Here is a 17027-nt window from a genome sequence, read left to right on the forward strand (position 1 = left end):
GGATATGAAGAACTAGGGGGCGAGGTGTATCAAATTTTCATACAGCCTGTAAAACACTAAGGGAGTCTGAAAAGACGACAAATGGTGACACAGGCATAGATGCAATATGGATAAATGCTATAAGAATGGCATACAATTCAGCCACAAAAATGCTAGCCAAGGATTATAAATGCCCTCGCACGACACTGTCCGGAAACACTGCTGTGAATCCGACGCCAGCAGAAGACTTAGAACCATCGGTGTACACTGCGATGGCATGAGAATGAGAGCGGAAGTGGTCAAGAAAGAGAGAGCAGGAAACTACCGTAGGCAGTTGGGCTTTTGCACATGGCAGTGGGAAAGAACAGACACGAACAGTTAGACCTTCCCAAGAGGGTAGGGAAAAATGACATGCTACATGAACACAGAAAGGTGGTAACTGAAGACAAGACAATAGCAAATGTAGATGAAGAGAAAAAGAACAGAGTAAACAGGGGGGTTGAACAAATAATATCTACTAACATCAGCATAGTGCCAAACAAGTGGAAAATGGCAAATGTAATACTATTTACAGAGCAGGAGACAGATCTTTAGCTTCAAACTACAGACCAATAAGCTTTATCTTCATAATGGGAAAATTTAGGGAATCAATAATTGCCGAGCCAATTTGTAGCCATCTTGAAAGGCATAAATTGATTAATGAATCTCAACATGGTTTTACGAAGGGGTGTTCCAACCTTACGAATTCACTAACTTTTTTCACTAAGGTATTTATGGAAGTAGATCATAGTACAAGTCCACATGCCTTCACACGAAATTCTGAAATTCGAAAAGTTCCGAAAAATGAAGTTTTTTCATGGACTGTGGAGTGCCAGTCATCTCTACATAATTCCAACGCCACCATGTGGCAGCATGACCCAGCACTGACAGCCAGAGTGGCAGGCATAAGTTGTGTCACAGCACTTGTAGTGTTCACACGTGCATCTGCTGTTCATAGATATTTTGTTTTTGCTCTTTTATTTTCTGACTGCTTATTTCACTGTGAAAATGTCAAAAAGAGCTGCAGATACCCCTATGAGTAACAGTGACAAAAAGAAAAGGAAGCATCTGATGTTATTAAAAATGCAGAAAGTAGAATTACTGCAGAAGCTTGATTGTGGTGTGTCAGTGTGGCATCTTACTGAAGAATATGGTGTTGGAACTACCACTGTTGTTAATGCAGTTGCTAATGCTTGGAAAGATGTTGATAAATCAACATTAACAAATGCTTGGCACAGACTTTGGCCTACAATGATGTTAGATGTAAATGAACCTACATATGAAGACTCTGAAGCATTTCATGTCACTGACGAGATGATGATGATATTAAACTTCGTAACTTACACTAAAAGTTTATAGGATGAAAGTGTAAATAAGTTACAGGAAGCCGACATCGAAGAAATGCTGAACATTGACAATGATGCACCTGTTCTACATTCCTTGAGTGATGGTAAAATTGCTGAAATGATGTTAAATACAAATAAGCATGAGAATAATAGTGATGATGATGATGACATTGTGAACACAGGTGAAAAAGTCCCCATAGACGAAATGGTGAAAATGTGTGATCAGTTAATTGCTGGCCTTGAACAACGTGCATTTATCAGTGAGCAAGAGATTATGGCAATTTACTCAGAGAGAGATTGCTTACACAGAAACCTATGTTAATAACACAGATGACACTTGAAGAAGTCTTCAAAAATGACGTCTGTCAATCGTCTTGAGAATCATGTTCCTGGTCTACAATTATCCCATTATTTCATTTATCAATATATTATTCTAAAAATAAACTGTAGTAGTATTTGTAGTCTTTATTTATCCTACTTAGTGTCAGTATTCATATGTTTTTGCTGCAGTGTTAATGCTTGATTGTGGGGTGCTGCTCTAGACCCCACCTTCATTCTGAAATTCGAAAAATTCTGAAATTCGAAACCTGCTGGCCCCAAGGGTTTCGGATAAAGGGATGTGGACCTTTAATGAATATATTGTGAATATGGGTTTCAGTAAGGCTTTCGATGGAGTTCCACATCAGAGGCTATTGAGAAAACCTAAGGCACAGGGAATAGGAGATGAATTTTTTTCCTGGATAGAGGTGTGGTTGACAGATAGGCCGCAGGGAGTCTGCAAAAATGGAGAGAAATCAGAGTGGGGAAGCATCACGAGCGGTGTTCCACAGGGGTCAGTGTTGGGCTCCTTGTTGTTCACAATCTACATAAGGGAATAAATAGCGACATAAGCAAGTTTGCTGATGACACCAAAATAGGCTGTCGAATTCTTTCTGACTAGGACATTAGAGCACTCCAAGAAGATTTGAATGGACTGATTCAGTGGTTGGAGAAGTGGCAGATGCAGTTTTATACAGTGGAACCTCCACTTGCGAGCATATCTACGTTTGAGTTTTTCCAAATATATGTGCAGTTGCTCAGTCAATTTTTTTTTTTCCATACGCGAGCGAAATTTCCGTAAGTGAGTGGGCCTCAAGGGAGGTTCCTTGACGCTGGTGAGGGGCTCTTGCTCTTGATCTAGGAAACTGGATCTCATCTGTTTGTTGGACTATCTTATTGAAACTTGGGCAATGTATGATAGAAAGATGCTTCTTAACATACACCAAAAATGAAGGAAATCGGACCATAAATAATGGAGTTCACTTCTCAGCCGTTAGCCACCCCTTAGCAGTATTTTTGTATGGTTTTAATGGTTGTATTCTTGTTTTTTTGGTCTCACTTGATAGAATGGAAGATATATTACAGAAATACATAAGATTTTGATTGGTTTCATGACGAAAAGTACCTTGAAATTGAGCTCAAAATAGCAGAAATGTTCGATGTTCAAGAGTAAACAAATGTCCATTCCAATATGCAGTCATGAATGGGTTGACATTATTTATACAATTATTACAATAATGCAGTATCCTGCATAACAGTAAATCTTCTATTTTTTGTGTGAATAAAAATTACAAATTATTTACATGTATATTGTAATAATAATAATAATAATAATAATAATAATAATAATAATTATTATTATTATTATAATCAAAAAGAAGCGCTAAGCCACAAGGACTATACAGCGTTGCAATAATAATAATAATAACAATAATACATATAATAATAATACATGTATAATAATACAAGTATAATAATAATACATACAGTGGAACCTCAAATATCGAACTTTCTTCGTTCCAGATGGCTGTTCGAGTGCCGATACCGAATGAATTTATTCCCATCAGGAATAATGTAAATTAGATTAGTTCATTGCAGACCTTTAAAAATACACTTATAGAAGCACTTACAAAAATACACTTACATAACTGGTTGAGTTGGGAGCAGTTCGATATTTGAGGTTCCACTGTATGATAATAATACAAGTATAATAATAATGTACTATATAATAACAATTATAATAACAGATGGCTTCAAAAGGCTGTCACTAGATGTCAGTGAATACCACAACAATACGGGAGCAGTTGTGGATGCCTCCACCTGTCAAATAATGATACATTTTATTCATTCTAGAGTATATATCAGGTTTCTATGTTATTTACATGGTTTATGTCATATTAGATGAATTGTGATAGATAAATAAGCCATAGAGTTGATATCAGGGAAATTATTGGAGTATTTTGTTGTGCCTGGAATTCCATGGGAACAGATTAATTCCATTTCAATTAATTTAAGCGAGGAAAATTGACTCTGCAAATGAGCAAATCAAATGCGAGCAAGGCCACGGAATGGATTAAACTCGTAAGTAGAGGTTCCACTGTATAGACAAATTCAAAGTTCTAAACATTGGAGAGGAAAATAATCATGCCACATACAAACTAAATAATGTAGATCTTAATAGTACTGATTGCAAAAAGGATTTGGGAGTTCTGGTTAGAAGTAATCTAAAACCAAGACAACACTGCATAAGTGTTTGCAATAAAGTGAACAGAATCCTTGGCTGCACATCAAGAAGCATAAATAATAGGAGTCCTCAGGTTGTTGTTCAACTCTATATATCCTTGGTTAGGCCTCGTTTAGATTATGCTGCACAGTTCTGGTCACCATAATACTGAATGGATATAAATGCACTGTAAAACATACAAAGGAGGATGACAAAGTTGAGCCCAGGTATCAGAAATCTTCCCTATGAGGATAGACTGAGGGCCCTGAATCTGCACTCTCTACAAAGGCGTAGAATTAAGGAGGACATGATTGAGGTGTATAAATGGAAAACAGGAATAAAGGGAATGTAAATAGCATGCTAAAATTATCTAGAAAAGATAGGACTCGCAGCAATGGTTTTAAGTTGGAAAAATTCAGATTCAGGAAGGATATAGGAAAGCACTGGTTTGGTAATAGAGTTGTGGATGAGTGGAGCAAACTCTGAAGTACTGTCATAGAAACTAAAAGATTGTGTAGTTTTAAAAATAGGTTAGATAAATACACGAGTGGATGTGGGTGGGTGCGAATTGGACCTGACTAGCTTGTGCTAATAGGTCTGATGCTGTGCTCCTTTAAGTGAATGTAACCTTACCTGACTAGGTTGGGGCACTGGCTTAAGTTGGTGGGAGACTTGGACCTGCCTCGCATGGGCCAGTAGGCCTGTTGCAGTGTTCCTTCTTTCTTCTTATAAATGGGGAAAAATCAGAGTGGGGCAAGTCACAAGTGGTGTTCCACAGGGGTCAGTGTTGGGCCCTTTGTTGTTCACAATTTACATAAACATAGATGAGGGAATAAATAGCAACATAAGCAAATTTGCTGATGACAACAAAATAGGCCATCAAATTAATGCTAATGAGGACATTAGAGTACTCGAGGAAGATTTGAATAGACTGATGCAGTGGTCGAAGTGACGGATACAGTTTAATATTGACAAATGTAAAGTTCTAAATGTTGGACAGGAAAATTACAATGCCACATATAAACTAAATAGTGTAGATCTTAATATTACTGATTGCAAAAAGGATTTATAAGTTTTGGTTAGCAGTAATCTGAAACCAAGACAATCTGTTCGCAATAAAGCGAACAAAATCCTTGGTTTCACATCAAGAAGCATAAATAAAAGAAGTCCTCAGGTTGTTCTTCAACTCTATATATCTTTGGTTAGTCCTCATTTAGATTATGCTGCACAGTTTTGGTCACCGCATTACAGAATGGATATAAGTGTACTGGAAAACGTACAGAGGAGGATGACAAAGTTGATTCAGTGTGTCAGAAATCTTCCCTATGAGGATAGACTGAGGGCCCTGAATCTGCACTCTCTAGAAAGATGTAGAATTAGGGGGGGATGTGATTGAGGTGTATAAATGGAAAACAGGAATAAATAAAGGGGATGTAAATAGCGTGCTAAAAATATCTAGCCAAGACAGGACTCAGCACAATGGTTTCAAGTTGGAAAAATTTAGATTCAGGAAGGATATAGGAAAGCACTGGTTTGGTAACAGAGTTGTGGACGAGTGGAACAAACTCCGAAGTACCGTCATAGAAGCTAAAACGTTGTGTAGTTTTAAAAATAGGTTAGATAAATACATGAGTAGGTGTGACTTGGACATGACTAGCTTGTGCTAGTAGGTCTGATGCCGTGCCCCTTCCTTAAGCGTATGTGACCTGGACCTGAGTAGGTTGGGTCAGTGGCATAAGCAGGTGGGCAACTTGGCCCTGCCTTGCATAAGCCCATAGGCTTGCTGCAGTGTTCCTTCTTTCTTTTCTTATATTTCACTAATTTTGCTAAGAAATATGAAGGAATTAGGTAAAAGTGTATGCAGTACTGCAGGAGAGTCAAAGATGGTTGAAACAGGTTGATTATGAATGCTTGTGCTGGTACTAACCACAGGAATATCACCCTCAAGAATAACAAAATTTTACTGTGTCAATTATATTACTTGCAAACATTTCTTTATTGAGATTCATTACATAACTCTGTTAAGAACTCATTTAATTTTAAGTTTTGTCTTATTATTAAAGGAACTGGGCATACAGTCACAGAATAAGGGCCTCTCTTGCACCTCACCTTAACACTTAACAAATGAGACTGAGTCACTGAGCTATTACTCGGACTTATATCTGGCAAGCACAAACTGCATTTTACACATATTATAATTGAACAACTAAATATTATACTAAACCCTATATTAGTTCGACTAGGATATTCTCATATACAGTATTAATATTTACTATGACTAGGTGCTTTAAAAATATCATGCATCCAAAATTCAGATATACAGTTGCCTCCAAATTTATTTACCTGCATACCCCATGATGAAATGTATTAATTATGAGTCTCTTCAGGAAGATGATTTAGGTAAGTCAATATTTTTCATGACAAATGCATGAGAAAGTAAATATCATTGTAACTATTAATATTGTATTAACAGCCTAACACAATAAGAGATACACTACATGTAATGTAAAATCAACAATGCTTGCATTTACTTGTAACTTGGTAATCAGTACTGTGGTTGATCAAGCTTCCTTTAGCTTAATTACATGGAGGAGGCAGTTTTTGTAGCCTTTAAGATAAGATATCTGGAATTTTACCCAGAGGGGTAGTCAGTGCATCATCGAGGACTGTCTTATTTCCTCTGAAGTCCTTCAATCTTGTCCCCCAGGATGCGACCCCCACCAGTCAACTAACACTACTTGATGCTAGGTGAACACCAGTGTAGGGGAACGAAACACGGACACTCAGTGTGTGAGGCGAGAGCATTGCCAACCAGGCCACAGGACACAATATTTTAGTAGTTGGCAGAGACTGCTCATCAAGGAAGGCACTTCCACACTACCATACGACTCAAAGAAAAGCCTATTAAACATTGTGCACTCTGGCAGGATTCCTGGTCTCTTCTTTCTGTGTCATGAAGATGTAAGAAGACAGGTAAATATTACCAACTTTTACATGCAGTGATTATACACTTAGCTTTACTTTCCTGCATTTCTTTATAGTTCTTGTAACAATATTTCCTTTCCAAGATGCACAAATTTGTGAGTACACAAATTTTACACTTTTCCAAAATTTTCTTTATGCAAGTCAAGATTTTGATTACCATATCTGCTGTTGCTCAACCCTCTCCATACATACATTTATACATCTTGAATAAGTTACAAAAACAGGAAAAGCTGTAAATCCTAATTTAAATTTACTGCAAATGATAATTGAAGGGTACATATTTAATAGCAAAAAATAGCAAAATTTGGGTGACAACTGATATCAATAACCCGTAAACGGTCCAAACGTATATATACGTTTTTACAGCTAGTGCCCCAAACGTATATACGTATACGTTTTATGTGTCATACATTTAACATTGCCACGATAAGCCTGAGTCACCTAGACATGAGAGAATGGGTGTGAGCACTCAGTGTGTGCCATATTAAAATAATTGGGGATGCCTGGGTACCATATGCTCTTTTTTCCTATTAAAACACGTTTCTTTTTTTCTCAAAAAAGTTGGGGCAGTACGGTAGTGAACGTATATATAAGTTTGGACCATTTACGGGTTAAAACTTGATTCAGAGTTTAAAATGCCATGGAACTAAAATGTATGTAAGTAGGTAAAGTGTTTAAAATTAGGAGATGCTGAAATGTTGAAGACATTTACGTAATATTAATCTAATGTTTGAATATTGCCAATGGAAATTAAAACAAAAATAAAAAATATTCAAGACAAAAAATGTGTATTACTGTGTTAGACTAGCTCTATTAAAAAGAAAAAAAGACTAAGTTTGAAGATAAAATTATAATTACAGTATATATAATTTGAGAAGATACTGTATATGTAACTAAGAACCTCGATATGCACAGTGTTCTTTGAGATTTCTTGTGAACTTTGGTACTGTACAGGTGATAGAATCAACTGGCAGATTTTAACAGGTTTTTGGCCCATTTATTTGCACACAAGAAACATCAAAGGGAAACTGTTTTAGGTGTAGTAACTGTGTATTCTGTTAGAGTTACCAAGGAAGCATCTTAAGTAGGGTCAGTCTTATGGCTCAGGATCGTGAAGAGGTAGAGTGGATGGTAGAACATGTGCTTGTCATGCATATTTTCTAAGTCTAGAGATTATATTAAATATGTTGTGTTCTACTCACAATTGAAATTTTATTTGGGGCTGAAGCTACTTTTTATTTGACTCATGAAATCGTAATGACACGATTGCAAACAAACCATACCACGGGCGGGTCTGGAGTTTTGAGACACACTGACCGTGGGTTCAATCCTGCCCATGGTATGGTCTGCTTTTTATTGTTTGATGACTGATTGGAGGTAGTTTGTCATCAATACCCCAAACATAAATGCACACACACAAACACACACACACTCTTTTTTGTGTAGGTGATCAAGATGCATTACTTGGACTGCCTCAGAACAACCCACGAAAGCTAGTGTGGCTTATTTCTATTGAGGTCTTTTTCCCTCCTCAAGAATGTAGCTATTTATTGCAAGGTGAACAAAGGCAGCATATGTATGAAAACATGCCTAACATTTTCACCCACGAAAGTATCAAATGTGTGCATGTCAGATATAGAGTAAGAGCAGTCAAGCTGGGGTGTGTAGCAAATTTTGAAAAGTATACCAATTGTTTTTGAAACTTCCTTACCTATATGCTAAATATGAGTGTTAAAATAATTTTTTGTGTCCAAGTGTATGCCCCAAAATTTACTTTTCTTTTCTTTTTAACTGAGTATCTTAGATTATTAGCTGTCATCCAAGTGCAGGCCTTTTTTATGCAATTTACAGTGCAAGAGCTATTATACTTCCTATGTTCTCAATAAGAATTGGTTTTATAAGTTGGGGAAGATAATCATCTAACATTCAGCTACATGTGCTAGTACTAATTAAATACTGATGGTAACAACTAACCTACATGCTGGAGAGGAAACCTTAGGTGATATCCTGGTCTGTCCTGGACTGTTTTTAAGTTATAATTGAAACAATTGTGGTTTAACCCCTTGACTGTCGCAACCCCCAATCCTGAGGTGTCTCCTGGTGTCGCGAAATTTAAAAAAAAAAAAAATAATTTTTTCTTATGAAATGATAGAGAATCTTTTCCCGATTGTAATGACACCAAAAAAACTAAATTTGATGGAAAACTGACGGAATTACGCTCTCGCGAAGTTAGCGACCTCGGCGATATTTACAAATCGGCGATTTCGCCCACTTTGAGCCCTATTTTCGGCTAATTCCATTGTTCCAGTCGACCAAACTCATAGCTATTTCTTTAGAACTCCATTTTTTCTATCGATTGAGTACAAGAAAATGCCCATTTACCAATTTCAACTACCCAATAACATGGTCAGAAATTTGCAATTTGGCCAATTTAACGAAAATTAAAAAATATGACAATTTCAAAATAAGGTCCAGAATGAACAATGCAGACATTCCTGGCTCTAAAATAACATTTTCTTTGTTCATCAGTCATGTCTCCAGGCCCCTCTGATATTACTCTTGCTTTCTATTTTGAATTTTTATTCAAACAAAAAATAGAAGATTTACTATCACGCAGACTACTGCAATACTGTAATAATTGTGTAAATAACATCAACCCATTCATGACTGCATATTAGAATGGCTAGTTGGACATTTATTAGACAATGACATCATTTGTTTACTTTTGAACATCAGCAAAAATCAAACATTTCCCCTACTTTGAGCTCCATTTCCAGGTTCTTTTTTAGTAAAATCAATCAAAATCACCTCTATTTCTATAATATGTTTTCCATTCTATCAAATGAGACCAAGAAAACGAGAATACAACCATAAATACTATACGAAAATAGATCACAGAGTCAGCATTTTAATTAAAAAAAACGGTTGGAGTTTTTTTTCTCATTATGCACTGCGTGCTCCAGGATTTTTTTATATGGTGCACACTGACCACAAAGACCCATTCTCTCACATGTGGGCCTACCAGCTTTCTCCTTGATTTGAAGCCGCTAGAATTTGTGAGTATATATACGTCAAACACGGTACCTCGTAAGACGTATATATACGGCCGCGACAGTCGAAGGGTTAATAATGGTCCAGAATAGATAAAAATGTTGTCCAAGGTCTTTAGCTGCAAGATGTCCCAGCCACAGTGTTATGACTTGTATTCTTCATTAGGTCACTGATTTGCATACAACACTTTCAATTAATCCAATTACAAAGCATCATCTGACTCAGTCATTCAAATGATTTTACTAAACTCGAGTTTCTCTTTTCTTTTATGCAGTCTTTTTGAAAGAGGTTACTTCCATACAGCACTGCCATGGACACCAGATTCATGACATCAAATGGTCTTGGAAAAATTGTACCCTAATGAATGTCAGTTTTTCTACAGATCCTTAACTGTCACTTGGTCTTTAGAGGCAAGTCTCCTGACCTACTTTTTTGACTGCATGTTTAGGTACAATTCTTCATCTACCTGACAGGATTGCAGCCTTTCATTTATCCTTGAGCCTCTTTATGATGAAGATTATGGTCAAGACCGGAATCTTCTTCACATAAATATATTTTATACAGTCATTAACAGATCTAAAAATGAGTAGTGGACCCTCAACCAATGGTGGCATCGACTAACGCCAAAATTGACTAACGGTGCTCTTTGGGGGTCAAAAAATTGGCTCTACCAATGGCAATATACTCGTCTAAAGACTTGTGGCCCGAACGTGTCCATGGGGCCTGAGTGGGCCCAGCCACTCCAAGACTCCATGTACAGCCAGTGTGCCAGTGTTTACAAGCCGTTTCAATTGATCCCACGTGTACCTGCGATATACAGTGGACCCCCGGTTTACGATATTATTTCATTCCAGAAGTATGTTCAGGTGCCAGTACTGAACGAATTTGTTCCCATAAGGAATATTGTGAATTAGATTAGTCCATTGGTCGAGGGTCCACTGTATCTTATTTTTCCTCCAGAGATTTCCAGACAATTTTCTGAGCCCCTTTTTCATAATAAATAGCAAGAACTTGACTGCTGGTGAGCATGGAGATCTCTCAAACTGTTTGACAAACAGTATTAATTTCCTGATTTTGTAACTGCCCTTATTTTGAGACTAATAACCAGAAGAGTAATGGCATAGCAGTATTAATGTTTGTATTGTGTGTCAATATATATAAAAATATGAAAATAGTATAATTATGTATTTACAAATACAGTATATATAACTACTGTACTGCACTTCTGACTCATGTGATATACAACACTCATGATTTTGCTATTCCAAATTTTGATTTATACCACTGCACAGAATTTGCATTAAAAAATATTGAATCAACACCTGCACAGTCCTGTTGAATCTGATTTTGGTTACATATCATCAAGGGGTATGAATAATTTTGGAGAATAATGTAAATCACGTCTGAACTTTTATATATCAGCAACAGAGATTCTTATCACAGCAATTGCTGAAATAATTTAAAATAATAATATAGAACATTTTTCACAGTTAGTGACTGTTAGAATATTTCATCAGATAAGACAAAAAGGAAAGGCATTATAAAATGCACAAGACATAAAAGAAGCAGATAGATAATATTATATATGTCACCTGTCCTCAGTGACAAAACTTCAACAAAACTGTTATTCATATATGCACATTATTTGCTGTAAGACATATCACAGTAATAAGGACCAAGGCATTTATATGTGCATGATGAGGGGAACGGCACTCTATACCGGCATAAAGTACATGATCACCTAGTAGTAATAAGAATTTTACAATTTTCAAGCAATTTTTTGACATGAATATTACAATCTAGCAAACCCTTGATATAATGACAGGAAGAACAGCTGGCCGGTAACACTGACTGGTGGATGGAGATGAGATCATTGTGCCATCATTGTAACTGACAATACTGTAACTAATGGACTCTTTCTGTTTCAGGAACAACTGACTCTGCAGGGTTAGTTCTGTATTTCCAAAGTACAACATACTGAAGTTCATTATATCCAGGGTTTAGGCATTAAAGTTTTGCTTCATGACATGGTTAGTATTTGAACAATTATTAAATCTCATTCAGTAATGATTACACTGTCAATATAAATTTTGTAATATATGTATATCAGTAACTTGAGACTTTCCTCAATTACTTAAATAGCTCTCAATAAATGTACAATTACTATGAACCATGAAGGAACATTCCATAACAAGAATGCATTAATAATAAAAAGGAATACTGCAAAATTCTTTTAGGATACTAAATCTTATATTCACCTCTAAGCTTCTATGAGTTTGTTTTAGAATTAGAACCACTTCATTTCTAGGAGCACTTTGTTGGATAATGGCGACGTAGTTTTGATTTAATTATTGGATGACATTTGGCAAGAGTCTTTGGCTGGTTGAGCATATTCCAAAGTTTTATCATCTCTGATGGTATCACTCCATGACCCATAATTACCTCTTTGTACACACAAGGACTGACTGCTCGAGGCTGATAGCTAAAGCCAAAGTTGTCCTTTGGATTTACACCAATTTTTCTGGCACATATCCCAGTTAAAAAAACATCTTCCAAATGAAAGTAAGGAGTAGCAAGTGCCATTCTTAGAAGAGGTTTAACCAAGTCTGCTGACATAACATAACCAGTTCCAGAGAGGTAATTTGGATATTTTCCTTCACGAAACATGTACTTGGGGGTGTACCACTTTGACCACTGGTCATGGATTGGTCTTGCACCACATATAAGATTGCCAGTTAAGAGAGGAGCTTTAGTAGTTTGATTAAGGAGGGAATGATGAAGGTTAGGAACATTAACAAAAATATCATCATCTACCTTCATAATAAACTTGACTCCAGGACAATTGTTTTGAACCCATTTGAGCATAAAAACAGACTTGAGAGTTAAGTTTGTGTAAGAATCTACAAAGTCCTCTACAATAATATCTCCGTATGTTTGACTTTCTGCTTGAATTGTCTTGGTAATGGGAGTCTTCCCTCGTGCTTTTCCTAAGAGGAAGACGAGTTTAGACGTCAGAGGAAGCTGAGTCTTTAACTCTGCTATGTTTGCCAGTCCTCCCTTGACACCAATGATCTTCTGAAATATTTGGTCTTCTTTAGATGAGGTCCTTAATGTATTACTCTTGGCCCACTGACCCCAAGTTGCTCTGATAGTTCCTCTTTCCTTAGTGTTATTGATGGCACTAGGGACTACAAAGAGCATGAAAGGAGTCTGACTGCATAAATTACTAGGCTGAAGAAGTGCAGTAAGAAGACCTGGTCTTATGTAGACATTTAAATTTCTTGTAGCATTTGATGACCATGTGAAGGTTGGAGGCACTGAAAAAATTCACACATGATTAGAAATAAACTAGAAAGCAGAACCAAAAAATACAGATTTACACTTTATGGTGCAAACATATTTTTGTTTATTTTACATATCTGTCCTAGAGGAATAATAATAATAATAATAATAATAATAATAATAATAATAATAATAATACGTAGAATGAAAGGGGGTAAAGCAGCTGGAACTGATGGGATCATGACAGAAATGTTAAAAGCAGGGGGGGGGGATATAGTGTTGGAGTGGTTGGTACTTTTGTTTAATAAATGTATGAAAGAGGGGAAGGTACCTAGGGATTGGCGGAGAGCATGTATAGTCCCTTTATTTAAAGGGAAAGGGGACAAAAGAGATTGTAAAAATTATAGAGGAATAAGTTTACTGAGTATACCAGGAAAAGTATACGGTAGGGTAATAATTGAAAGAATTAGAGGCAAGACAGAATGTAGGATTGCGGATGAGCAGGGAGGCTTCAGAGTGGGTAGGGGATGTGTAGATCAAGTGTTTACATTGAAGCATATATGTGAACAGTATTTTGATAAAGGTAGGGAAGTTTTTATTGCATTTATGGATTTAGAAAAGGCATATGATAGAGTGGATAGAGGAGCAATGTGGCAGATGTTGCAAGTATATGGAATAGGTGGTAAGTTACTAAATGCTATTAAGAGTTTTTATGAGGATAGTGAGGCTCAGGTTAGGGTGTGTAGAAGAGAGGGAGAATACTTCCCGGTAAAAATAGGTCTTAGACAGGGATGTGTAATGTCACCATGGTTGTTTAATATATTTATAGATGGGGTTGTAAAAGAAGTAAATGCTAGGGTGTTCGGGAGAGGGGTGGGATTAAATTATGGGGACTCAAATTCAAAATGGGAACTGACACAGTTACTTTTTGCTGATGATACTGTGCTTATGGGAGATTCTAAAGAAAAATTGCAAAGGTTAGTGGATGAGTTTGGGAATGTGTGTAAAGGTAGAAAGTTGAAAGTGAACATAGAAAAGAGTAAGGTGATGAGGGTATCAAATGATTTAGATAAAGAAAAATTGGATATCAAATTGGGGAGGAGGAGAATGGACGAAGTGAATGTTTTCAGATACTTGGGAGTTGACGTGTCGGCGGATGGATTTATGAAGGATGAGGTTAATCATAGAACTGATGAGGGAAAAAAGGTGAGTGGTGCGTTGAGGTATATGTAGAGTCAAAAAACGTTATCTATGGAGGCAAAGAAGGGAATGTATGAAAGTATAGTAGTACCAACACTCTTATATGGATGTGAAGTTTGGGTGGTAAATGCAGCAGCGAGAAGACGGTTGGAGGCAATGGAGATATCCTGTCTAAGGGCAATGTGTGGTGTAAATATTATGCAGAAAATTCGGAGTGTGGAAATTAGAAGGTGTGGAGTTAATAAAAGCATTAGTCAGAGGGCAGAAGAGGGGTTGTTGAGGTGGTTTGGTCATTTAGAGAGAATGGATCAAAGTAGAATGACATGGAAAGCATATAAATCTATAGGGGAAGGAAGGAGGGGTAGGGGGTCGTCCTCGAAAGGGTTGGAGAGAGGGGGTAAAGGAGGTTTCGTGGGCGAGAGGCTTGGACTTCCAGCAAGCGTGCGTAAGCGTGTTAGATAGGAGTGAATGGAGACGAATGATACTTGGGACCTGACGATCTGTTGGAGTGTGAGCAGGGTAATATTTAGTGAAGGGATTCAGGGAAACCGGTTATTTTCATATAGTCGGACTTGAATCCAGGAAATGGGAAGTACAATGCCTGCACTTTAACCCTTTGAGGGTCAACAGGCCCTCTCCGAAACTTGTTCTCAGGGTCGGCCAAATTTCAAAAAAAAAAAAAAATTATTTTTTCTTATGAAAAGATAGAGAATCTTTTCCCGATCATAATGACACCAAAAGTATGAAATTTTATGGAAAACTTACGGAATTATGCTCTCGTGAAGTTAGCGGTCTTGACGATGTTTACGTATCGGCGATTTTGCCCACTTTGAGCCCTATTTTCGACCAATTTCAATGTACTAGTCGACAAAAATCATAACTATTTTGCTAGAACTCCATTTTTTCTATCGAATGAGTATAAGAAACCACCCATTTATCAATTTCAACCATCCAATAAAGTGGTCAGAATTTAGCAATTTTGCCAATTTTACACAAATTTCAAAAGATGCCAATTTCCGAATAGGGTCCAGAATAAACAAAAAAGTCATTCCTGGCACTAAAATAACAAGTTCTCTGTTCGTTAGTCACATCCCCAGGCCTCTCTTATATTTCTTTGGCTTTCCACTTTGAATTTTTATTCTTACAAAAAATAGAAGATTTACTGTTATGCAGACTACTGCATTAGTGTAGAAATGGTATAAATAATATCAGTGCACTTGTGAAAGAATATTAGACTCACCAGTTGACGTGTATTGGAAGCTTGGCATGATTTGTTTACTTTTGAACTTTGATAAAAATCGAACATTTCTGCTACTTTGCGCTCAATTTCAAGGTACTTTTCATTGTAAAACCAGTCAAAATCACCTCAATTTCTGTAATATGTCTTCCATTCTATAAAATGAGACCAAGAAAACTAGAATACAACAATAAATACCATACGACAATACAGTGCAAAGTCGCTGTTTTATTCCAAAAACACGGTCGAAGTTTTTTTTTTCTCATTACGCACCGTGTGCTGCAGGATTTTTTTTATACTGCGCACACTGACCACATAGACCCATTCTTTCATATGTAGGCCTACCAGCTTTCTCTCATTAGATTTGAAGGCACTGGAATTTAGGCGTACTAGTACGTCAAAAACCCTGGGTCGTAAGCTGTACTAGTACGGCCGAAACCCTCAAAGGGTTAAAGGAGGGGTTTGGGATATTGGCAGTTTGGAGGGATATGTTGTGTATCTTTATACGTATATGCTTCTAAACTGTTGTATTCTGAGCACCTCTGCAAAAACAGTGATAATGTGTGAGTGTGGTGAAAGTGTTGAATGATGATGAAAGTATTTTCTTTTTGGGGATTTTCTTTCTTTTTTGGGTCACCCTGCCTCGGTGGGAGACGGCCGACTTGTTGGAAAAAAAAGAAAAACATGAAAGGAATAATTTTCTACAGTTATCCCCAGTAACACATTTTCTCTTGTGTTAGACTAAAGAAAAATTTTGTTCTTGCCGTCACTTGTACAAATTATCTGGCTACGACATGTTTATTTATTCTATTGAGGGGTGTATGTATCATCTTCATATGTTATGTATCGTGTTTATTATATAATTTTGAAAAAATATCATGGATGGATTAATGAAAATGTGTATATTAACGTAATATATGACATTTAATGAGACTCAGTGATTATTATTATTATTTCTAATATGGCGTCGCTTGTACAAGTCGTCTGGCTACCACAACTCATATTTATGTTTATTTATTCTACTGTGGGGTTTCTTTATCATCTTTATATGATTTGCATTGTGTTTATTATATAATTTTGAAAAAATATCATAGATGGATTAATGAAAATGTGTATATTAACGTAATAAATGACATTTAACCCCTTCAGGGTCCAAGGCCAAAATCTGAAGTGGTGCACCAGTGTCCAAGAATTTTCAAAAAAAAAATGTTATTTTTTCTTATGAAATGGTAGAGAATCTTTTTGTGAAGGTAATAAAACAAAAAGTACGAAATTTGATGGAAAATTGATGAAATTATGCTCTCGCGAATTTTGATGTGTCAGCGATATTTACGAATCGGCGATTTTGCCGACTTTGACTCCCATT

At 36.6% G+C, this 17027-nt stretch overlaps 1 protein-coding gene across 7 annotated transcripts in view; it reads right to left on the reverse strand.

The window, feature by feature from the left end:
• Positions 1-227: 227 nt before the first annotated feature.
• LOC128696499 (beta-1,3-galactosyltransferase 1) overlaps positions 228-17027 on the reverse strand; it is a 59334-nt gene continuing 42534 nt past the window's right edge. For all 7 annotated transcript variants that reach the window (XM_053787768.2, XM_070094753.1, XM_053787766.2 and 4 more), the window contains one exon: positions 228-13259. In XM_053787768.2, coding sequence (XP_053643743.1) covers positions 12247-13259 — 1013 coding nt within the window. In that variant the 3' untranslated portion in view covers positions 228-12246. The remainder of the gene's footprint in view (positions 13260-17027) is intronic.

Source organism: Cherax quadricarinatus, chromosome 47 (genome assembly GCF_038502225.1).
Source record: "Cherax quadricarinatus isolate ZL_2023a chromosome 47, ASM3850222v1, whole genome shotgun sequence".
In the NCBI taxonomy this organism is placed as follows: Eukaryota; Metazoa; Arthropoda; class Malacostraca; order Decapoda; family Parastacidae; genus Cherax; species Cherax quadricarinatus.